Source organism: Ammodytes marinus (genome assembly GCF_949987685.1).
Source record: "Ammodytes marinus genome assembly, chromosome: 11".
In the NCBI taxonomy this organism is placed as follows: domain Eukaryota; kingdom Metazoa; phylum Chordata; class Actinopteri; order Uranoscopiformes; family Ammodytidae; genus Ammodytes; species Ammodytes marinus.
In genome coordinates, this window is record NC_137215.1 from 7,328,223 (window position 1) to 7,354,870 (window position 26,648).

The 26,648-nt window shown below is 41.3% G+C and overlaps 1 protein-coding gene across 1 annotated transcript in view; it reads left to right on the top strand.

The window, feature by feature from the left end:
- Positions 1 to 26,648, top strand: part of LOC307257150 (calcium-activated potassium channel subunit alpha-1a) — a gene marked incomplete at both ends in the record, with an annotated part of 133,070 nt that overhangs the window by 39,658 nt on the left and 66,764 nt on the right. Inside the window, one exon of the mRNA XM_080036293.1 lies at positions 19,767 to 19,828. Coding sequence (XP_079892419.1) covers positions 19,767 to 19,828 — 62 coding nt within the window. The remainder of the gene's footprint in view (positions 1 to 19,766; positions 19,829 to 26,648) is intronic.

Sequence of the window (26,648 nt, forward strand, 5' to 3'; positions counted from 1 at the left end):
TGATTACAAGAATGAGAATTTTACCACCTGATGTTTAATCCATCCATGGGGAGCAGTATGTGTTACTGATAGAGAGGCCCAACAAGGAATCTGTACAACATCAAAAAAAATCCACCCACGCACATGCAGGCACATCTAATATAAATACTCCCTTAACTAGGACTGGGCGATGTGGGCAGAATCATTATCATAATAGTATTAATAATATTTTCTATATATCAGTGTATAGGCTACCATGGCAAAATATGCACAATCATGAAAAAGAATAGTCAAGAAATGTCCTAAACAATAAACCGTGTTCCTCTGAGAACAGAGGTCAATATTTTATTCTGTTTTTAACAACAGGTTTGGTTAATTTACCAATAACTGAAATGTGTAGGACGATAACATAATCAATAAGTCATGATTGGAAAGTCAATAAATAATATTGAATTATCACCTTGCCCTATACATGGACTGATATACGATATACATTTATGTACACAAACACGCTCTAAGCTGTCCATCAAGAGTGTCTAAGGAAGTAACTGTCATGTTGATGTAAGGCTAAGCAATACACAATCAATAGCCGGAGGGAACAGGAATAGTCACGCACGCTTCAAAAGCCAATTCCTACGTAAATGAATACCAGTGGGTGTCGACAGATCTATACATTTTTCGACTCTGAGTTAGTTAACCATTTGGAAACTTTGCTTCAGCAGTGTGTTCCTCCATAGTCATACTCAATTTCAGAGCCGATTTGCTCCTCTTCCCTTTAAAGGTGGAGTCAGCGATTTTGGAGAATGCTTGTTGACAAAGTACATTTTCGTCAACATAAGTGAAAACCTCCTCACAATTCGTTACCCTTCCGTACAAAAAGTGATTTTGACAACAAGCATTCTCCAGACTTGCTGACTCCACCCTTTTAACTCAAACTCAATGCCCTCTGTAAACTTCCAGGCCGTCTCCTCGCCTTCCTCCCAGTTTTACCCAGTTGTTAAGTCCAGCCGATAGCACACCTTATTCACTTTGTCATTTGCCATAATTATTGATCAGCTCAGTCGACCGGGATCTAATTGGCATTGATCTCAAACCCTCTGAATGGTGAAGAATGGCTGTTTAAATGCTGTAGGGACCACGGGGGACGAGCACACTGCAGCACACAGAGAGTCAGATGGAGGGAGCAGAAGGAGGCAGATGGGTGTGGTGCCATCCAAGGTCTCTTAAACACATGGCTACATGCAGGAATAGAATGATCCACAACAAATAGGCAGGGTGAGGATAATGCGCTAGTCAGTGAGAGGAAATGTTTTATCAAGAGGATAGAGTATTAGTTTAAAATGATGAATACAATTAAGATGACAAGATAGGTTAGTAACCACGAACAAGTGATGGGTGTGGCCCTCTGTATAAATACTGTATTCCTTATAGCAGCATGTTCTGCTGGTCTGTCCACCACTTTGGTCACGACAACATCCGATTGATTGCCATGACATTTTACACAGACATTCATGGTCCTCACAGAACATAGATCCTACAAACTGTAGTGATGCCCTTTTTGTCTAGCGTTATCAATAGGTCACACTTAAACATATTTCCCAGTTCTTTATAAATTACTTCGCACTTGTATTGTACTTCATTTCAACCTGCGAATTAGCAACATCTTACCTGACAGACATTAGCATTTTAGCATTCTCATTGTCAGCATGGTAGCAATTTGAGGTTGGCATTTAGCTGTGCAGCTTTGCATAATGGCCACTTCTTAAAGTGTGTCCTTATTTCTGATGGCTAGGCAAAGAAAAAATACTTTTGAAAAAAAACATACATTTTAGACAGCAAGGCTAAAGTGCAGAGAATTCTTACTTGCGAGTAGTGAAAATTATTTTATTAGTTATTCTTATGATGTTTTTTCTTTAGATCTTATAGTGCAGTAATTATGTTAGGTGTCTGAGTATGTATGTGTCCATTTGTAAACCATTTGATGTGATGCTAACTGTTTGTTTATTGGTTCTGAACTTTTATTTAGTGCTAAACGTCACTGGATCTAGTTGTGGTTAAGAATATATTCTCATACCAAGGCCATAAGGTCAGCTTTGTGAAGGCAGTGCTGGCTGCTGGCTCCGTTTTCTTTTCTGGGCTGCTGCCACACACTAAAACACAAGTGGTGCACTAAGCTTTGGAGGAAGTGTAGCAGGGAAGAGGATAAGGAGGGGACGAGAGGAAGAGGCTGGCTGTCATTGGAGGCAAGAAGGGCAACAGGGAGCTCTGCCATCACGCTACATCCTTTCAGCTGGTTAGAAATCAACACACTGCGTTCGCACTTAGCAAGCAGACACAGTGCTACACATTTGAGCATGCATATAAATAGAGTGTGAGGCTCAACTTGAGTTACTACAACTCCTTAAAAGAACCATAAAAGATAGATTGAAGGTGAAATATGCACCAGGGCTTTTTTTTTAACTGTGTATCGCCTTATTACTAACACTGTTCACACCATAGCAAAGTTATGATTTCTTCCGTTGTTCCGTTTAATTGATCGGCATTGCACCGCTTTTTAAATTTTGCAGCACACCAGAGAGATTTTTACAGCCCTGGAACGGTTGGTTTGACTTTGTCCTGGTGAATGATTTCCCCTGCAGCCCCCCCCCCTTAAGACCTGCCATAACTCTGAGCCGGTCTGCGGGGTGACTCATCACGCCTTGTTCTTTCTCTAACCCTCCCTGTCGTATTAACCCACCTGGGCCTCTATCACTAAAGAGAGCCAACGACCTACACCCGTCTTCCATGGCTGCAGACGTCCTGCCCTTTTTGTCTCTTCCAACCTCCCTAGAACTCACTCAAACTGGAAAAGGTCAAGAGAGCAGACACAGGAGTGATGTTTCACTTAGCCCGGCTACCCAACCTCCTCCTTATTAGATCCAAAGTCGCCTGCTGTGACTTACAAGGTTATGTGTCTTTAGTTGTGGTGACAGTCCCTGTTCATTTGTCTATTCATTCTACTCAGCACTCAGAATAATTCATAATACAAATATTTGAAAATCAAATTGTCAAGTCAAGTCAACTTTGGGAATCCAAAATACGTGTCTCTCCGACCCACAGTGCAATAAGTACAAAGGATAAATAAGTGATGAGAAGTTTTACCCCAGCTGCAACTGAAAAAGTAGGAGGTAAAAAGTTCAAGTGTTGTGTTTCATAATAAGTTTCGCAACGCTGTTGTTTTTGTGGGGGAACAGCTGTGGTGGCATTGCCCCTAAGAGTGTGTTGTATAAAGAATCATTTACGTACCTAATTACAACATGCCCAAAGTATCTTTTGAAAGCAAGCGTTCCATGTTATTAGATCATTAAAATATCGCCTTCCTCGTGTCTCAGCGAGTGACTGCGGTAATGCTATTCTGTTTACGTTTCACAAACACGATTGCGTATGCGTGCTCTGCCGAAACCGCTGGCTGATGAGTGACTGGGGTTGTCAAAATCGAGATTACGTTTAGAGTCACACGAGTGCAATAGGGACAGACAGACAGACAGACAGACAGACAGATTGACAGACACGCAGTTACAGAGCACAACGGTTGACATGCAAATAGGCAAAACGGACAGGCGGAAAATAGCGTGCAGACGGATAGAGAGCTAAGTAGGCAGTTACAGAGGACGCAGACGTTCTCTTGTTTGTCATTTGGGAGCTCCCCTGTCACCTCCCAGACAGACAGCACTCTCTCCCTGTCTCGTCCTTGTCATGTCTGCCCTGGTACGGTCTCGGGGAGGGAGTGTTCAGTGACTCAGTGCCTTTTGGGATGACGCACACACACCTAATGGATCAAAAGCTGCAGCATTACATTGATCCAACCACATCCAACACTGCTGCCACCGCCAGACACATTTGTTAACATCAATACATAAAAACAGTATTAGGAAGTGAGGGGACATTACCAAGATTAGCTAATATTAGAAGATTCCTTTTGGCTGCAATACTGCTTATTAAACAAGGGTTTTTCTTTAAGTGCATACTTGATTGTGGAGCTTTCTGTCTGTGGCTGCCTTGTAAACGAGCTACACGTTTTGTTCCACTGTGTTTCAGTGCCCCTTACCTGCTCAGCTGTCTGTCAAATTTGTACCCTAGTTCACATATCATATTTGAATCCTACGGAATCTTTGACATCACAAGCGTAATTTGCTATTTTGATTTTGCATCGGAAATTAGCACACGCAAAAGTTAAACTACTCACTGCTACCAACAGATGGTAAACTGACCTGGAGGTAACTGAATATCTCCAATCTCCACACTATAGGTGTTGCTCTCTAACTCACCTTGTGCTTGCGAACTTACGCGAGTGGGCGAAGTGTTAACAGAATGTGCCAGTGTGGGGACTAATGAAGTATCAAAATAATTAACATTAAACATGTTCTTGGTGCAGGCTGTATATGCTGCATGTCACGCAGAGACTGCCTCCTCTGCACAGTCTGTCTCACCATCCATACATCAGCAGGTGTGAGTCACACACACACACACACACACACACACACGCGCGCGCACACACACACACACACACACACACACACCCTGGCGTGGGAGTTAAAGGATCACTGGAGTTGGGGCTGACTGCATCCTTCCCATTGCTTTTAAGGGTGGACAGGTTATCACTGGAGCAACATCAGTGGGGGTGGAGGGAAGATAGATGATATGATTCTACTCCTTCTAAAACTGAGAACAAAAGGAAACAAAAAGCAACCGTCACATAAGGTTCATGTCAATGGGAAACACTTATATATAATGTGCTGTGCAGTGCAGAGCCTCAAAAGCTGAAGGTGATTGCCAACTTTCCATGTGTAGGCGTCACATGCTTAAATAAGTCCAATCAAAGTTTTTCGACCGTCCTATGACTTCTCCTGTGTCGGTGTCGGAGTCCGGTCGTTAATATGGTCTCAGGTTTCCTTCCTTGTGACTATGCTGTTGTCACTCGTGTCATGTTTGCGCTTCTAATTGCTTTATCAGTGGAGTCAGCAGAGTGGGGAACCATCTGCTAAGCCAGCTTTCAGATCCGTTTACCCCCGCTGGGATTCTGTTTCCCTTTGGATAGGACTGGCCCACACTGCGGCCCTAAAAAAAACACCTCACCTCTAAACCGGCCCCGCTGGTCACTGCACACGGTTACCATGAGATCATTAAGGGACGATCGCAGGTGATGTAGGAGGCAAGGCTGGGAAGGGAGGGGGGGAAAATCTTGTATGAAAAGGAAATTGAGATGTCGAGGGAAAGGGAGTGAAACTAAATAAAAGAAAGAGGGAAGTTCATATTAGGGTTGACTTGGATACATATTTGTACAGTTTTTAGAGGCTGGAATTCCAATTTTAAGCATTTATTTTTTATTTTTTTATTAAATAAACTTGATCTTGTTTAATCAGCCTGGGATTTCTTTTGTTTCCATTTGTGCCAGCCAAATGTTCTAACAAAGTCTAGTCTCGCCGGTGAGTAAATGAGAGAAGTGGAGACATTCTTTGGCTTTGTTACTGAGGCTGTCTCACATTATGTGAACAATGGCAAGGTGCTAATTAAATGGTGTGTAGGTCTGTCTCTGCCTCTGGCCTTCAATTGCATCAGCATTGACTTCAAACCCTCAATGAATCAAAGAAGAACCAAAAGTACAATTTAGCTCGTTTCTCTCCTCTCCTCCGTGAGGTCTTATATTCTTTTCAGCATCCATCATCCTGCATGCAAGGACGCAACTGTATTTAAATGCATGGACCAAAGCATGAGCTTGGATTAGCAATATGTGCTATTTGTGGGCTATATGAGGGTGTTCATTGAGATTATTATGGTTTATGCACATCATGGCTGCACTTCAATTTGGGCCCGGGCAATTTCAAAGTGAAGGGAGGGACAAATCAAACTTCCAGATTCTAGTGGCATCTCTGGAGAGAAGTGGTAGTGTTTACAACACCAGTGCCCAAGCGCATGCCGGAGACTCGTGCATTTGTTTAGGACATGAATACAAACCACATATGCTTAGCGATGAGTTAATGTATTTATAACAATGTAAGATTAATGGTGCTAATATGACGATGGTGAAGAATAGTAAACTTTGATTTAGTACCTCTCATAAACACATGGATGTTCAGGTCTGCTCGCCGTAAATCGTTTTGTCCAAGTTCCCCGGGAAAAATCGGACCCGTGCAAAGGCATTAATGATTACCATATAAAACTTGCGTTGTTTACGCCGATGGTCTCGTTTGCTGTTACAGGTCCTTTGTAAAATGTTGAGGAAAAATTAGACTTAAAAGTTCCTCGTAGGAGGTTTAAATAAATCTAAACCAATGAATAGAACATACCATGGAAATATCACACGCTAAGCTCTTGCACCTGCTCACATGCACGCCCTCCTTACATTCCAAGAACTAGATATCTACTTTTATTCAAAATGACATCCCCCCTTTCTTCCATTTACTTTGCTGTCTTTTGAAGTAATCCCAGTGATAGATTGACTATAACCCAGAAGCCGGGGAGAGCTCCATCATGGTGCTGCTTGGATAAAGTAAAGGGTGAGTATAAAACTCTCCCTGACAGAGTGGATAAAAGGCCAGACAATTCTAGCCCCCGAAGACCGAATGGTGTTTGGGTTTTGGGATCCCCATTTATTACTTTGCTGGATTTGTGGTTATTCCCACAAGTGGAACATCACCGTGGCAACATCACATCTCCTATTCACAGGGATGAGCTTTGTGGCCTCTGTCTGTATCTGTTTCTCTCTCTCTCTCTCTCTCTCTCTCTCTCTGTATCTCTTTCTCTGTCTCTCTTTCTCTGTCTCTCTTTCTCTGTCTCTCTTTCTCTGTCATCCCTGGGTGCTTCGGATCTTCTTTTCCACTTTTAACAATGAGCTTGAATTCCGAGCCAATTCTTCCATTCAGACCAGTTCATCAAATCAGAAATTGTTGAGGCATGCAGCAACACGGATGCTTTTGTCAAACCGTTTTCATTAATCGTCCCGATCTCTCCTGAAAGGTAGAACGGAGACTCACAGGAATAGTTGATTTGCAATGTTTCTCTGCTAGATCTTGGCACAGATTAATATGATTAAAAAAAAAAAACTTGTTTGAACTATTCTGCTCTTTATGTGCTTCTGTTTTATGAAATTGGCAACTGTTGTCAATGTGATATTGGGATATTAAAATGATTTACAGAGAAAGATTCAGGAGGCTTTGTGAATTTTGATTATAAAAGATGACTGAGGATTGTACCATTGCAAACCCAAATAAGGTAACAAATAACCTATGTTATCTGATGTCATGCTTGTTAGTTCCTATCTGGACCCTTACAACGGCTTTAGGCAATGCAAGGCAAGTCTATTTAATATAGCACAATCCAGACACAAGGCAATCCAAAGTGCTTTACCCCAAACCCCATTTGAAACCAGGAATGTATATTATATGCAGGTGCTTGGGGATATGTGTGTATACAGCATGCTTTATTTGGCACGTTCAATCATGTATGAGCCATGGAGAGGTGGACTGTAAAAGGCTTGTGTTGTGTCTGAAATTGAACCAATAAAATCCTCCCTCTCAGGGGGAAACAAAGGCCTTCGGACCAAGGCAGCACGTAGCTGAACTTTTCACTGACAAGCGTGTACCGGATATTGAATATTGATACGTAGTTTGCTGCTATGTCAACAATCAATCAAAGCAGCATACTGTCATCAGAGGAAAGGTGAGGGGTCCATCTGATTGACTCTGAAGTGGAGTCTGGCTCCATGTCTTTTCTATAACAAGGGTCAGGGCTCCGTGAGAAAAACACACAGTAGTTTTATTGACTTGATCTTTTCCGTTGAAGTGTTTACTGAGAAAATCATTAAATTGAATAATCATGCATCTGCCAATTTATTTATAGTAGTTTGTTTACTACTGATTATTGATATAAAAATGCATTTCTTAATTGACTTTTTTGTGATGTGCGAATGAAATCCTTTGACTTTTTTCTCTCTTTCGGAGTTGGATTAGCTATTGTTTGGCTAGCAAGAACATCCATTATTAAGTGAAAGAATAACTGTATGACTAAAGTGGAATTACTAATATATACTGCATACCCCAAAAGGCAAAGGAACAGAAGCCATTAGCATATTACCCTTTCTCTCTCCTGCAATATCTCATCACCATAACCACAAAAGCATACAGAGGTTCCACTGTTAAGTAGTAATTATTGTAATGGATATACAATATGATGGCTTTGTTTTAAATGTCAGTTGAGAGAATACAACTCCTCGCTGTTAAAGGTGCACTATGCCACTTTGGGTGTGTCGGAGAAGTGAATGTTTCCTAAGCTATATTTTCATAACTGAATAAATAAACTTTCCCAACAGGGATAATTGATTCCCTGAAACACTGTTTGAAGTTGCCTTGACTGTTGTTGTTTACGGCAGCAGGGGCCACAGTTTCTTTACAAAAATGTCCTAGTCTTACGTCTGGTTCCAGGTGTCTCAAAATAATTTTGGATTGTAAAGACATAGAGATGTAGAGTAAATATGTTCTAGGTAAACGAACTGCAGGCTCTGCAATTGTAAAACAAATCCCCCTCCCCATAAACTGCACATTGCACCTTTAAACAACATGCTTGTTTGGTGAAGGTTACTGCTTTCAGTGGTGTACCATAACCCCTTCCATCCTGCCTGTTGAAAAGGTGAAGGTATTAAAGCCGTGTTAAGGTCATTCGTGGCAGGTTCCAGGCATCCACCCACCTTATCGAGCGAGCCGGACAGCTGTAGTGTAGCGCCTGATGTGATGTGGCAGGGAGCAAACAGAGGAGGGATACACACTCTGAGATTCCGATGCCGCTCTCCACTCTCTACACACAGACTGCCAGCAAACACAGAATACTAATAACATGCTTCTTCTCCACTTCTCTGCGGATCCTACACTCCCATCTTTCAACCTTGCTGCCAGCTCTCTCTCTCTCTCTCTCTCTCTCTCTCTCTCTCTCTCTTTCTACCTTATCAGGAGCCGAAAGTGGGGCCTTGACGCGGATGATAAACTTCTCATTAACCTTCGGGGAAATTAAAGGAAACCTTGATTTAATTAGATAAAGATCATGTCACCGCCGCCACGTCTCTTCCGTGATTAAACCTATGTGCATGGAATGGGGGGGGGGGGGGGGGGGTTTCTTGGTGATATATAAGGGTGGGTTGGAACAAGGGGAAACAGGGATGTGGTTCGGCTATATTGTTTTATCATTCATATGGTAGTCCATCCATTTGCTTTATTGGGAAGGGCGGGGAAATTGAAGTTGTTTATTTTTTTAATTCCATATTTGGCAGGGCACGGGGCTGATCCTCCGCCAGCCAAAATGCGCTAAGACAATTTTGTTTCGGAGAAGGATGAAAGCTTCTGCCGAATTCTACAATACGAAATGAACAAAGTAAAGGCTGTGCATGTGTTGTAATCTCAGTGGCGTTGGGGTCTGACAAGGTTTTATTATCATTAACCACGACAGGGAATGATTTATGCTGTTATTAGAGGCACATAATGGGAATGTGTGGCAGTAACCGGTGCACAGACAACAGAGGGTAGTGTGACCTGAATACATTATGACCCCGCAGAAACCAGATGGAGAATATACTGTAAGCCACTTAAAGGTAACCTTTCAGTATTCTCAAAGCGTACTTTCCTTTTCTATTTATTTTCTCATGAGTTGGATAGACTGGTCATTTTTCACTGTTCTGTACCGGTTATGTAAATGTCAAGCTGACTATTGGTTGATACATGGCGTAATTTTACATTACCAACAATATTTAGATTAAAAATCAAGTAACAATATCAATTTGACTGGGTGTTTATAAATCTATATACATTGAAAGATTGAGAAGAAATTCTGTATAATTACTCTGATTATGAATTATGATTACGATTATGACTATGACGTATAGGGTACGGTATACAAGTAGGCAGCTTTGACCCTTTATTGTTTTTTTATTTTTATATTATTCTTTATTGTTTTATTGGCCCCTGAAAAAAAAAATACCTAGGAAAAATCCCTGCAGACCTTTGTTTCATTCATGGGTTAGTTTTGTCGACAAACACCTGAGACTGGCAACCCCACTCAGTGTCATGTTGTCAGGCTGAAAGGATTCCCTGCAGAGAGAGAGACAGAGACAGAGAGAGAGAGAGGGCTTTTGGGAGCATTTGACTTTTAAATGAAGCGTAGAGATGCGGGGAAGAATGGAGAGGAGACTATGACTGAGATTCAATCTGAGGCCTGCAGGGGTGCATCCGGGGGCCTTGTTTAGTGGTAAAGCAAGACTATATTCTAGTGATGTGTTTACTGACTTTTACCAGCATATTTCCTTAGCTTTTCTACTATGAAATGAGGGAATAATAAAGGCCTTGCATTAAAACCAAAAGAACTGGTCCTGGCGTGCTGGATACAATTTTTCTGCCTTCATTATGTGGCTCGGTTGTGGGCAGAGGCGAACACACTGACACTCTCTACAGTAGCTATAACCCCCAGAGGCTTTGGAACGAGTTTGCGGACCTGTGAAATCCTGCAGCGAAAAAAGCCACACTTTACCCACAGTTCATCAGCCTGTGGTGTGTTATGTCACACTGAGCCTCCAACTGAACTCCCACATTAAAACTTTAATGCATGGCTAACTTGCCACCGAGTTAGCGTCCCTGGAACAGCTGAACGGATAACATTTTCGGCTAAAAATAATGTAGCCCCCTCTAGCTTGTACCGTATGGCTTTAATGGACATCATGGCATATACACATTGGCAGCAGCTTTCTCTAAAGTCCCCCCATTTGATATTCTGCATTGCTTTTTACAATATGAACCATTATAAGCGCGTGTGATTGAAGTCAGTTGGAAAATAGTAGATGTGATGGTTGAATTGAAGTTATTTTTCTCCCATATAACACTGTCAGCATCTCGTCTCATCTTCTCTACACTGGCATAATCCCAGTAGGGGTCCTCCCTTCTGTCTCAGGGACCAAACGTACGTGCTCAAAAGCTTGAACACATGGAGAGGTTGAAGACACACACACACACACACACACACACACACACACACACACACACACACACACACACACACGTCGAGGTGAAGACGTTGAGCACGGACGCGAACACGCTGTGGCATTTAAGCTCTTGCTGTGCCTTGAGGACGTGCTCTAATATTCTCCATCCCTCCACTCCTCTTTCTCTTCAGCTGCTCTATCTCTCTCTCTCTCTCTCTCTCGCTCTCTCTCCTGCTCTCATTCTGTCTCTGCCACAAGCCATTTGCTGCCACCTCCTAATGCTCCTCATTTCCCAGAGGGGGGGTATCTCTCCAATAGTCTCTCCTGTCATCTTCACCTCCCTCTTTTTTTCATCTCCTCCCTCGTTCTTTGTGTCCTTCTCTCCTCCCTTTTGTCCTCTTGGATTCTTCCAAAAACACTCAAGGTCACGGTCACGGTCAAGGTGTTGGTCTCTAGGGGAATGCTGCCATTATAGATGCAGGATGCTTTAGTAGAGTGAGGGTGACCTGCCCTTCTTCTCTCTTGAAGCATACTATAGCACACCTTGAAGGGTTCATAAGTCCACTTCTGTTTTGAGTGGTTTAATTTTGGCAATGACGCATCTCTTATAAAGCGCACAAGTCGAGTTAAGTATTATCTATTTTTACAGCACATTTAAAACAAATAACCCATTGCAATCGGTAAGAACAGGCCCAAAAACACACAACAAAACACAACAAAATAAGTAACATGATAAAATAAAAACACAATGACAACACAGTAAATATGAGAATATTAAAACACCAACAGTTGTATTAAAAGCGAGTGCAAAGAGGTGAATCAAAATCTTCAATGGCCTGAGCCTTATATTTACAGGTGGATTTGTCCCATAGATTGGGAGCTTCCACATTTATAGCTCTTGTCACCTCTGGGGTTTTTAGCCGGCACTTTGGAACATCTTACAGCACCCACCTATAGAAAATCTTCCTTTCATGAATTATTGATGCCATTGCAGTCAAACTTTCACTTGAGATTTTTTTCCCCTACAGGTTGTGTCCCATTCGTCTGTAACATCCCCTCATCATCTCCTCTCTGACAGATGCTCATTTTAGGAGCCGTCATGCTGTCAGATGTGATAGGCTTTCCTTCATACCGACCCCCCCCCCCAACCCTGTCCCTCGTCAATCACCTTTCCCCCCCCCGCCCCCCCCTGTTGCCTACTACGTGAGACGACAACATGTGGGCATCCGTCTCATTGAGGCCACTGGGGTTAAATGGATCCAATTCCAGAGGTGCAGCGCCACTGGGTGTACTTTGATTTATGAGATTGTATTTCATTTTTTTCTTTTAAGACCTCGCCAAGCGGCATCGGTTTATGTCCAGTCATTTCTTGGAGATAAATAATGCAGTGTGATGCCTGTTGTCTGAACATTAGAAGACGCGCTGTAATTGTTGGTTTTCTTCTTAATTTAAGTGGTTTGTTTATCAGTCTTATTTGTGGCTATGCAAATTTCCTTGTGTATCTTTAATCTCTTAAACAATTGTGTTTTAAAGGAGTGCATACATAACAGAAGGTCTACATTGTTTGTTTATTTTAATCTGATGATTAATCTGATGATTTATCTGATGATTATTTCTCAAGTTATCGTTTAATCCTTTCCTATATACTGTAAATGTCAAAAAAATTTAAAAAGAAAAAAGTCGATTATTTATTCAAACCAACGGTACAAAGATGTTTATTGTAAGATTAAGGAAACTAGAAAACATTCTAATTAAAAGAGCTATTACTAGAGAATTTGGGCAATAAACAAATCTATGTGGTGGGGGAATGGCAAGAAAAGTGTCCGCTGTGGAACAATCTTTTGCCTGCTTAATTGTTGTTTGTTGCTGGTCGGTTTGCTATTGTCGCGTTGACGTTGCCAAAGTTTAAACTGAGTCAGCGCTCTGAAAGTGTTACATTTCACAACATGAATTAGTTTTTTCACACATTGAGATCAGGCACAGTCAGTGACAGTAGTATCGCCTCTCAAGTTTTGCTATGTATGATTCAGATAAATAAGAAGCTTTCTCACTCTCTTTTGCTATGAATGATAATACACAATGCACACGATCACTTTAACGGTCTGCTGACAGAATCCTGATTGGATCCTTGCATTCTCTGTGTCTGCTGAACTGTTTCATCATTTCTCAGATATTTTCATCAGCAAACCATCCCAAACAATTTGCAGCTGTGTGTGCCCCATCGCAGCTTAATCAATGGCATCTTCACTTAAATATGGATAGCGAGAAAAGAAAGCTTCAGGAAGTTACTGTAGTTGCTCGAGTACAGGGACATGAGGATGCTCCGCTTCTGTAGTGATCAACACAATCATTTGTCATGCTTTCAGCAACAGCATCAACTAATCAGTGTATTGTCTGCCAGCTCTTGTAGTGTTTTGACCGAATTAGGAGACAATTTCACACTTTTCCAGAGCCAATGCCATTTTCTGACAGTGATTGTGATGGTTATCAGCGATCACATTATCATATTAAACTACAGAAGAAAAACATTTCTTCCATTTTGAAATATCTCTCAATATTTTATTCTATTCCTTCGATAGGTAAAAGTTGTGTAGGTGCAGTGGTTTGTTAAGCGTATAGCCTTTAGCTGCACATTGAATAAGCAGATGTGACACATTCTTGAAGGACGAGTAAACGTCCTTCCTTCAATCGTCTATTCAGCCGGTCTGTAAACCCCAGAGACAGTGACTGCATGGCAACACAAAAGGAGCTCTAGCTGAGGGGGTGTCGGGCGGGAGGAGATATCAACATAGAAAAGATGGATAGCATACATCTTCCCCCCCCCCCTCCACCCCCCTCCACACGAAGCGGACAATACAAATAACAAAACTCAATTGTTTAGCAGCCTCTCAAAAGGATTACAGACAGATTTAGCTGTATCAGGCCCTATGGACTAAACATTTCTGAAATTCTACTATAGTGTTTACTGTAAATATTGAATTAAATAAGTCTAGTTCATACTACAGCTTATTTCTGTTAAATTGCTTTGATCCTACACTCTTCCCCCACTAGACTGCCTGTGAGTCGACAGTGGATTTGGATGATTAAAACAACACAGACACCCACCAGTGCACCACTTATTAAGGCTTCAGCTTGAATCCTGCCTGTATTTGTCCTTGGCAAATATTCAAAGTCTGTGTATAATTGGCCCTGTTCTGTGGAAAGTCAAACATGCGAAATTATTGTATCTTCTTGTTTTTCACTTGTTCCCTTAAAATAAAAATAGAAAATAATTTGATACCAAATTTGAATAGGAGAGCGCAATTGTAATGGAGGTTCATGTCATTGGAAAGTCTTTTCAGAGACACAGCTATCAGGAGACTAGATGTTGGACAGTATGATGTGAACTTTCCTGGTTTCTGTTAGTCTGAGATCAGATTGTCTTTGGTCAAGGTTGCCTCAGAACCAAATCTCTAAAATGTCTTTTAATATTCATTTTCTTTTATGTAAATTTGTGCAAAAGATTGTCTGACTGCATTTAGAAAAATCACATATACGTAGCTACTGGTTGCTACTTGCTACTATACATCTGAATGCCTTGTGTGTGGCTCCATTTAATATTAATCACCATTGACATTACAAAGCTATCCATGTGTGGTAGTTCTTCTCCAACTGGTAAGAATGCACCGATATGAATTAGTATGCCTGTGATACATCGGCTCAGGCGCACAGTGAAAATAAGTAGTCCGGGTTGAGTTATGCGGTGCGTGACTGGAATACAAAGTATGTTTTTCTGACAGAATGTCAGATCATACCAACACCACCGTACCCCCCCCCCCCCGCCCCCCCGCTTCCCCCTTCCCCAGAGCCCCTTGCCATTTGAGGCAGAGGGGAAAGGGAAGATCACGAAGCGTGCTGATGTATGGATGTATAATATAAAAGTTTAATGGAGGGTTTCATTTGTCCACATTCCCCCAGTGCACGGCTCATACTTCCACCTCATGCACTGACATATGATCCCTTTCCCTTGGGAGTCTAGGGAGATATTGACGCTAGACACGTCTGATTATGTCGGAAGTATTATGAAAGCAAACACTTGTGTTGAATGCAAATGTTTGCTCTGCAGTGCAAACAGTGTGACAATTTGATGATTGCAGAGAATGATGTGTAGTTGCATCTGTTTTCCTGTTCCACTGACTGAATGTGAATTAATCCGGGAGACTGTGCATCGAATAGGAATGAATATGTCCTAGGGCTGCACAATTAATCGCAAGAAAAAAATCGGGATCTTGATTCATATATCTATGCGATCTCATTCCTAAATGATGATGATCCTCTCGCTCATATTCCCCTATGCATTAAAGTGATATCAATTCTTCAGGAGATAAATCGTGATTCACATTTAAGCGAGAATCCCGCAGCCCAAATATGTACTGACTTCCGTTCTGTGTGCAATCCGCTGTAAAAAGGCAGATGTTTTATGATTAGGGATTAAAGCCAAATGAAAACAGAAACAGTAGGCCTGCGCTGGTCTGGCGGGGAGCTTTGCTTTGGCTTCAAACCTCTCAAATCCGTGCTGGCTAAAGCATCAATCGCACATTTTGGAGCTCCTCTCTCTCTGGCTAACCGGGCGAGCCATGCCGGATTAATGAACAAGCTTAACCTGATGCCACACTGTACCGCGCCGGCCATTCTTGACTCCCCACCAAGGATTCCCACTCCTGTAATCTTGGGGAACCCATTTGGATTGGAGTATATTGTTTTCATGTTGGACAGCAAGAAAACAAAGAAACAATATTGTAGTTCAGATTTCCTCTCATTCCTCACCTTTCTACACTACCCGTAGGGATATTTACTTTCCTGCCTTTGATGTCGACCTCTAGAAGCTCTTGTAATAATAGAATGCAAATCAGCTGAAAATGGAGCTGCCTCCTTAGCCCTAGGCTTGGGATTGTATATTGCACAAGTGGTTTCTTTTATTTAATAAATTGACTAAAATAGCTTCAGACCGAAGATTGCAACTTTCTTACTTGTACAATAGGCCAGGGTGTTATTGGCCAATTGAACATGGAAGAAAGTTGAAATTGTATATACAGTGGGTTTCTCTTAACCTTGGATGAATGGATTTTAAACCAGTGAGGCTTGTTTAGATGAATAACAAAATGGACAAGAAATATTTTAATGTCATAACATGCTTTTTTTTTCACAGGGAGTAAGTGATTATTATTTCATTTTTTATTTTACTTTTCAAAGGCTGTTAATCTTCCAACAATGTTATATAAACCAATGGCAACATAGACTTTAAAATATGTTTGTATGTGCCATAGGGGTACATGCAATTTTGACAACAATCATCTCGTCTTTAGCTGACCCTATAAAACAACATTATGATGTAATCCTTTTTCTTCCCCGAACCAACCAAATCATTGGATTCACTAGGCTTAGGTTAGTGCATGAAGGGGGTGCCACATTTGTTTTATACTGTATACAACAAGGTAGATGTCCCTTTTTAGCATCTTATGAATATCATTTAAATATTGGAATAGGACATATAAAACTCAGTCCTTCATCTTGAACTGAATTGCCGAGTAGACAGGGAGTCACCGCTCTCTTGACCTGGGTATTTGGCCTTAATGTGAAGCGATTATTCTGTACAATGTCAACCCACATCACCTGCCTGCGAGGCCCTGCTCCCTCTCCCTGTCACAGGGTGCACTCCGGGGACAGAGCAAGCCATTAGGCAGGATCCCTGTTGGAGGGTAAGGTGGTCTTGTGTAAAAATACTGGCTCAGTTTTAGGGCACTTCTTATTGCCTTCACAGTCAAGCCACCTATGAGCTCCTCGAGATTCTTAGGGATGCCGAACAAACTGAAAGCGTTTGAGTCGCATATGTGTTTACATGTAAGTTAGCCTTATTATGTGTTAACAGTTCCATTGGTGTTATGTGAGAGCTGCCACCTCTATAGCCCACTGGCAGCGCTGGAACCTGAAACCTGCACACATATTGAAGTGCACACACACACACACACACACACACACACACACACACACACACACACACACACACACACACACACACACACACACACACACACACACACACACACACACACACACACACACACACACACACACACACACACACACACACACACACACACACACACACACACACACACACACACACACACACACACACACACACACACACACACACAACATTTCTAACTACCCTCTTACACTTCCAGTTTGCTCGCTGAAGTGCCACTCGGGAAAACATCTGACAGATTTAAATTTGGATGTAAAATCCAGAAAGGGATACGCCAATGAAAACCTACACGGCTTTTAAAGAGAAGGACATAAAGATCGAGTCCGAATGCGGCGTCTCTGACATAATGCCGATGACATGATGCTATTCCAGTGCATTGCTAACTAATGTGACTCGCTCATGCCACCTCATCGCATGTGAATCACCAAAATATGCATCTACAACAGCCTCATTAGATTATGTTGCAACTACTACAGAAGCAGCGACTAGCCTACTACTAGCAATCCTTCTATTACTGCGGCTGGAGCTTCCATTTTTTTTCTAATTTCTCACTTTCTTTAGTGGGCAGAGAGAAAGGGAAAGCCCCTCTGCCATCACCATTCGTGTAGGTTTCCCCCGAGTGTTACTACATTGGTCCTGATTTGCCGTGGCGGGCTGCTCGGTTGGTTGTCTTGGGTAGAGTGTGGGTTTGAGGTCGGCAGCTAGCCCTTGTAGACATTGTGTGGAGAGAGAGAGAGAGAGAGAGATAGAGAGAGAGAGAAAGGATGGGGAGGGGGATGGGGTGGACGGGCATTCACAGATGAATAACTGGGTCAGTTTAAGTTGATGACGCTTCTTATCTCCTCAGCTCATCGCAGGGCTGCTCAGCTTTTCAGCAACCGACCACTCCTCAGTCATGATTCTGCTTTCTCCAAATCTCTTCTCCTTCTCAACATACAGTACATGAATCTGCGTCTTCCGCAAACAGTAGAAGCAAAAACCAGTTACCTAGAAATGTCGCTGTTCACGCACCTACTTAATGTACAGTATTTGTGTCAAAGCATTCACACATGCATATAGTCAAGATTTGCTGATGTCAACTCATCTGGTTGTGTTGCATTTTTTATTTTTGTTATTTAGCATTCAAACATTACTGCGATTTAGCCTTGCACTCCTATAACACTGTCAGAATCCTGATGGACAGTCTCAAAATCGATTTAGCAGAACCACAGATATCATCTTTTTTATTCTCCCTTGACTGGATGCCTGCATTACCCACAATGCAACACCAACCAGAGACAGTTAGGTCGGAGATTCGTAGATAATACTATCTCACTTTAAGCCCTCTATTAGGATTATTCTTAGACATCGTATGGTACATTTTTTTTACTTCCTGTATAGACAACAGGCCAATGCTAAGATCAGATAACTCCTTCCAGTTAACTGCTTCCCTTCCCATTTAAAAAGTCTGATGTTATCATAGAGTTTCAACTGGAGCCATCTCCTCCTTCTCCTTTGTGTGGAACATCATTGATGTCTTTGACTTGTAAGGTTATTCTAGCCTTTTCAAAAAACTAGGATTGCAATCGCCCACCATTCAAGCGGCAAACCATTAAAAATGCAAGGGGATGGGGGTGTTTACTTAATACCTCAGTCACAATGGGATCAATCCGAGGGACCATCAGATGAAAGTAATCAAGCTCCCATCATCAATAATGAATGGCAAAATAATCAGGCGCACTGGGCTCCCATTGTGTGATGGCTGAATGGGAAAAAATATTGCAGGGGAAGAACTATTGTGCATCGCTACGTCGGTCAGCTGTTGCAAAGATGATAATTATATTGAAAGTGGTGATGATTGCGATGTTTGAATGTGCTCAATCATTGTGGCACATATTTACATTTTTTTCCCACTGTACTATTGATAGTATTGCATTATTAAAATGTATTCTCTTTATTTGGATTGACTACATTTTGTGCTAGCACTGAGTTTTTAAAGGACAGTGTGTGAAGTCTTCCTGTACTAATGTTCAGAGGGGGAATGTTTTACATTACTTAAGCAGTTTTCTGAAAGCGAGTGGCCTACATTGTGGGTGCTAATTTAGATTAGTTCATAAACAAGTGTAATGATAACACTCCCCTTGGTTATTTTCTTAATCATTTAAACGATTAGCTTTTTAGACCCTCTACACGATTTATTTAACGAAAATGCTGGGCTCAGGTGTTGCTTGAAGTGGCCTTACTTAACTTTACTTTACTTCACCATTCGCATACAGTATATAGTCATGGAAACATTATACAGACCACAGCCCAGCAGGGTCACTATCTCACACAATGCATGCATCAACATAGCGTAGTCAATGGAGAAGTTGAGGGTTGCATGTCAACACATATGATAACTGTGGTCCTCTCTAAGCACTTCCACTCAACACTCCCCAAGCACATCGTTGTTACTCCTTTGTACAGTTGAGATTACAAATGGGTGTCCATTCTTTGCTCACTATTGTGGTAGTTCGACTTCCCACTCTCTGTATTTAATAGGCTGTATTTGCTGACAGGAGCATTCAATATTATGCGCACGTTTAAAAAAAATGCCCACTCTTCTGCAACCTACAGGATGCTAGTCACAGATTAATTACAAAAACTATAACTTGTTTTGCCCATTGTGTTCACCCTAACAGAATAAAGGTTTTGTTTACTATAAGGTACATTGTAAAGTAAACTCAGAAAACTTTTGATTGTCAGTGTATTAAACTAATTTCTCTTTTGTCTTTGTCTCCTCAGGTGGTGTTAGTCTTTGCGCTCAGCATTGGGGCCCTTGGAATATACTTTATAGACTCCTCAGAGTAAGTACCAGTTTTATGACATAACTTCTGATATAGCTTGAAATTCCACACATGCTCAGGCAGCTTTACTACATCCAATTAACTGTGCATGTGTATACATTGCATGCAATTACTACAGTGGCCTATGTACTCTATCTGAATGACAGGCTGACATGTGCGTTCTTACGCCTCTCCACACTGTGCAATCTCTGAAATGAAAAGGCACATATTCACACCCCCACACAAGCAGTGATGCGCACACGTGCACACACACACACACACACACACACACACACACACACACACACACACACACACACACACACACACACACACACACACACACACACACACACACACACAGACACAGACATCTGCATCTGAAGATTTTTCAATGGGAAGTCTTTCAGTTTCCATGGTAACAGCGACAGGCAGATACTGTAAAGTATGTGTAGGAGAGCTTGTTTTGTGTGTGAGTAAGTGAGGGTGTGTGTGTGTGTGTATAGTCAGTTTTATGTGTGTCCCTGGCTGGCACCCACCCAAAGACCGATTGCGGGCCTGACATCTCTCTGATAACCACTGCAGCTACTTTCACACCACAATCTAGACCCAAAGGGAACTAGTTAAAGGGATTTGATTGCTGGTGATGCATGGGAATGGGTTCATTTGAACAGCAGTAACATTCAAGTCTATTTACATGTAATATGATATGCATATTTGTGGCACTACCTTTCTCTTTTTGCCATTTAAAAAAAAAAGTTAAAGTCACCATCCCTTTCTGTCAGGATAACCTTTTCTCTTTGGGCAAAAATATTTTTGAAGAAACAGCACAACACAAAAGTCATTTTTCCAAGGATAACTGAAGTTGCTATTATATACTGTGCGTTTGTGACCAATTCTGCACATCCTGACCCGATAGAAGAAGCGTTCTGCAGTAGATGGGCCCATCTATTTGCAGACTACTGTGTCACAGAGTTCATGGTTTATAAACTAAGCAAAAGAGGGGATTTAGTGATTCCAATTATGTAGAAGTTTATGCATGTGCCTCTGGCAATAAAACAACCAAGGACATGTTGCCATGCTCTGCACAGTCACAGCACGTCATGCACCATTACTTTTCTGAAACAAAGCCTTAAATATGCACCGTAAAGACTGTGATTATGTATTGATTTGCAAAGGGAGTCGGGACCCTAACATATTGACCATGATACTGTTGCAGCATGTTACATTTAAAGTAGCTACGAGGACCTTTCTGTTTTTGTTGATTCTAGTGCTACCTATGGACAAAGGCAGTATTGTTTTTACGGCACCAGCGCCCAAGCGCGTGCTGGCGGCGCATGCATTTGTTTAGGAAGTGAGTGAACGAGAGACTGCAGATGTGTTGCGATGATGTGATGAATATGTATGTGACTATTTAATATTAATATGACAATAGTGAAGCAAAGTAAACTTTTATTAAGTACCGTTTGTGAAACAGGATGCTCTTGACTACCTGCCGTAAATTGTTTTGTCTCATTTCACGGGAGATCAGACCCGAGCAAAGACATTAGTAATAATTATATTAAAAAGAGTTGTTTTCGCTGATTGCCTCGTTTTGGTGTTTTAGCCCATTTATGATCATCAGAGGACAAATTAGACTGTTTCATTAACATTTAAAAGTTCCTAGTAGAAGGTTAAAGTTATGACTAGCTTCCCGCAGTTTGTTTTCACTTTCATACAATATTTGTGAAATTTGAAAATAGCTAAAAAAACACCTAGAGATTCTAAAACATGGATAGGGATGTCAACACAAATGTAAATTCCCACTTATCTTAGCAGTATTGTAAAATCCTTCCTGGAATGGAATAAGTCACCCAATTTTGCTTTAGGAGAAAAACCTTACCTTCCTCCTCTTAATCTCTATTATATAGATCTTCCTTTCTTCCTCTCTCAATAAATCATTAGCCATGTGAAGGATTCATAATCAATTCATTAAATCTTGTTAAAGTAGCAGCCTCACAGGACTGGTTAAATTAAACCTCCATTCCTTCTTTGTTTTTTTCTGTCAGTGATGACAAAATCCCTAGTTACCTAATGTGGAGGCATGGGAACATTGTACCCCATATCCATGTAATTATACATACATACTTTACATGACACTTTGCATTGTTTACTTCCTCTATGGGGAAAGTTATAATTCATCTGTAAGAGATGGCTTAACGATGGCATCTGGAATGACTTTGACGTGATCAATGGGCTTACCTGACACATGCTTCCTTGTCAGATAGGCATTCTGACATTAATGAGCTATCCACTGGATGAAAAAAAAGAAACATTTTGAAAGTAGCAGGGTTTGCGGGGGCAAAAAATAGAGAGGAAAATAGTTCAAGCTATTGTGTAACTTTTTCATATAATTGAATATTTGTTCTTCTATAAAGGGGGTTAAGCTTATCAGCTCCACAAAACTCTCTTTGTAATTTTTAGTATGGCAGCGTTTACAAACTGGCGTCGCACCCCTACTGCTAAGAAAAAAACTGGACCTACAGCAAAAGGAATACAATCTGGGTTCAATCTGAAGGTTCACATCATGTAGATGCACCGACAGTGTTGTTGTAATTTGTCAGAATTCCTCATGGGGTAAACCTAAGTTACGCACTATAGCTTTAGAGTCCTCTTTGGTTTTGCTGCAGAGCTGTAGTTTCTCTCATATTTCCTCATTGTCTGTTGCAGTGCACTTTTGAGTGTATTTTTATGCTAGTCGCTGGCTTCCCTGAGGTATTGCCCTGATCTCTCTGTGCTCCCATTAAGCTAAGGCCCTAGCTCTCTCTTCCCTCATCATCATGATTAGCTAGAGCTTGTCACTTGAGTGTGTGCACATCCTCTCAGGGGGGGGGGGGGCACCGATTTACCCAGAGCAGGCCTACTTCAGCCTACTCTGGGGGTGCTCTGACACCCTAAACAGGGGCTAGCATGTGTCACAATCGTACTCACACTTCCAACAGCTGTACCCTCTTATCTTCTCCACACCCATTGTTACATGTCACGGTGACAACCTGACACTGAATCTGTCTCAATTGTCCATGGAGAAAGAACAATTTTTTTTTATCTATGCTGCAATCTGTTTGAAGTATAGTGTATAATGGCCAAAGATGTCTGAAGTTGCCATCCTCAAAAATAATTTCTGATGTGTGATATGGGCCAGCAAGGACAAATTGTTCCCAGTTATCCATGTGAGAATGACATGTCACATCTACACTCACTGTCAAAAGGAAAACGGTGCTATAGCCAAACAACAATGCTACAATGCAGAATCTCGAAGAAGTTTTACTTTATGTGTTTGCATTTGTGAGCACACACATGGGATTTCACCTTTTGTGTGTGTGTGTGTGGGTGGGGGGGGGGGGGTGTAATTAGTGATGTAGGAGGGGGCATATACACCACACACATAAAGGATCTGGCTCACATTCATTCCGCCATATTCAAATGCCATAATATGCAGATGACCTTCTCTCAAACTAGCTTACTTGCCACTAAAAGTTAGTGACTGAAGAAAATCAATGAGCGCAGATTTATAGGTCAACCTTTAAATGCTAGTAATTACCCCACCAAATATTAAGGTTTCTTATTGTACAGACTCAAGAACAACTCGAGCTCAGTGGTTTGCTTGGCTGCCATTTTGGCCATCGGAATCAAGTGAACCTAATTCGGAAATCGTCTGTGAAAAGGGCGACAGTTATGGGGGAAGGATTATGTTTGAGTCCCCCGTGGTAGCGGCGGGAAGAGTTGTGGGGGAAACTGCAGCTGCACGGTGGGATTTTATGTTTACTTTCAGTGGAGCAAGTTAGCCCCTTGAGACATAGACATACACACAATGGTGGGTACAATTGTTGTAAACACACACACACACACACACACACACACACACACACACACACACAGACACAGACACAAACACAAAACAGGCACCTTCCCAGTGGGTACGCACAAGTCTCCCAGGAGCTGATTTGTTTCTAGCTTTTCGACAGTTGGGGCTTCCCTAACAGGAACTCTGTTTGCCAATATCCTAAAGGTAAATATCCCCTGAAGAACACAGCAAAGCCTCAAGGCAGCAGTGAGGTAGAGTTTGAAAGGAGGGAACTCTTAATTGGATGCCCTCCCAGTTGAGCACAGAGATCACTAGTCATTGACTTGGCATCTGTGTTGTTGTGAAGAATGAACGGGAATGAATATAGCTTGACTGAGAGTTAGTCCATCTGTTTTTATGGCTGTACACCACAGTTTTGGGCAACACATAACAACGTATGATAAGACCCTGCCTTTTTCTCTACTTCTCTGCAGCGGGCTACATTTGCCAAAACTGATGCTATTTCTGTGATATTTTCAATGGAAGGATATACTGCGTCCTCTCCAACCCACATTTGAATGCGCTTTAATACCTTGGCTCATCCCTCATCCCTTCTTTTTTTCTTCCTCCGTTCTCCCATGCAGCAACACACAGAGAGAGGAATATAGGACAGAGTCTCTGCAGGCCGCTCTTTAAGGGATGCCCTTGTTACTGCTCCACTTCTCTGTTTCTATTTTTTTCCTCTCCTCTCTCGATCCCTCTCCTGTCACAGTCACACATACGGACTGTCACATGCACGCACACTTGCACAGTCACGTTTAACCTGCAGAAACGGCACACCACGTGATTGGCCACACGATTACACAATTTTGTCTTCTATCTAAAGGGGCCTCATTGAAGGCAGCGGCCCGCGCCTGTAAGTCTATCATTTGTGTTGCGATCAATGTCAGCCACACTGAAAAAAGAGACAGTGCCTAATGACTTATTAATGGGGTAAGGTGAGAAATATGGCTGAGGGCTTTAGACAAGAAGCCGGGCAGACTTTGTGGCGATGAAGGGTAGCCTATATAAAGACCTCTCCTTCTTTTTAAGGGTGTTGAAAGTGGCTGTTTAGGTAGGATGGAGTAGTAGGCCTATCCCAAGTATCCCAGTTGACCAGAGAAGACCTTGGATCATGAGTTGATTCGTAGTTCACAAATAGCTCCGGATTAGAATCCACAAACTCTGGCAGTAAGAAATTACTCATTTAGAAATCAAATATGCAGCAATTTTCTTAAATCCCTCCATTTTAATCCTTTCCCCCACACTTTTAGAGAGATGTTATCATTCTAGGTGGGGTGTTATTATCAACAATTGCTTTGAAAACAGAAATAAAAAGGCAACATCATACTCATAGAAAAAATTAGCTTTTGGTAAGTGTTATGGGACATCACAACACTGTTTCATGATTATGGCGCCTCTCCCTGTAGACGACGATAAATTAAGCTTCTTAATTGCTTTTTTTTTATACTTTTGAGTCCTGCTTAGCTCACATGTGGGGAAGTTATACGTTAGCGTGATGGTTTCACATGTTACAAGCCCTAAAGTAATTTTCAAATGAGAGTGAAATTACCCTGCATGGCTGCGTCTCTCCATCTGGTAAAGGCAGATACTGTACAGTGCATGAAACACTGATTGAAGTGTAATGAAATAAATTACCGGGGAGATTAGCCAAGCCGCTCAGCCATTTACTGTTTTTTCCCCCGTTCTGTTATCAGTACACATCAAATGGTCCAACCTCTTTGTTTATCACAGTCACCATGGCAATTTAAAGGCCATTTGCTGTTTTATTTCCCCGGTATCCCTTTACTGCCGAGCGGAAGGGCTATTTTTAGAAAAAAAAACAGCATGAACACAGCATGGGCCAATCTCAAAACATTCAGTTAACTTAATAAAGCCCGGAAGAAATGTAAACGTATTAAGTGTTTTTGTGTGTTTTTTTAAAATGTCAACCCACAATGTCAATTCATCTTATCCCTCGCAGTCTCTACTCATTGTTCATCATTTTATGAAGACTGTTACAAATGCTTCCTGAGTGAATGTATACCACTTTTGATTCATAGGCTTTCAAAATTAACTGTATACAACTTATACTATTATTCGCAAGTTTGCACCATAAATTAACCACAATAAACTTATAAAGCCAATGAAATAATAGCTTTCACTCCAGTCAAAACAAACGGACCCATAAAGACGAAATGCACCAGAGTTAGTTTACCACACCAAACATGTTTGTTGGAAAAACACCGTCAAGTACTAAACTAATTAGTTTCCTATCATCCATGTTCAGTTTCTAATAATTTACTGGGATGAACTCAAAAACCAGATTGAAAATCCAATTATTATATTTAGATAAGAACTAGAGTTAAAGTAAGATTTTTTCCGTCGAACAAATGTATAATTTGAAATGATGCAAAAATGTTGTAGTCCTTAGGTTAATATTTTGTTTTTTTATGGCAAGATTATGAGAAGGTTGTTATAATTACTTGATTAAGTTGAAAATATATTTCTGTTCTGATTGAAGGTTATTTTATACAAGAAGCTTTTTATCTCTTAATTGGTTTATGCTGAAAAGTCGAGTGCTGTGTGTACGTATATTGTTCTCTAACACTGGCTTCTGAATAACGAATTCTGCAAAGATGTACTTTTTTTGTACATTACTGTCCTTATCTTTCAAGCATTGATTAATTGACTTTTCTTTTTAGCATGCTGCATGAAGTTGAGGTTTCTTTTAGCATTGTGCTATTTCCAGTCACAAAGTACGCTCTTCCTTTTGATTTTAGTATAGATAATGTCTTTGTGTAGGAAATGCTTGAAGCGGGATGCAAGTCATTTCAATTCAGTTGAAAAATCAAATTGAAGTATCTGTTTTGAACTTCCCTGGGGAGGTTTCATTTGTCCATTGTCCTTGTAGGTGCTAAAGAAAGTCTTATTTTAGTAATGGTGCCTTGACCTAAATCAATCATTTAAGTACTAACC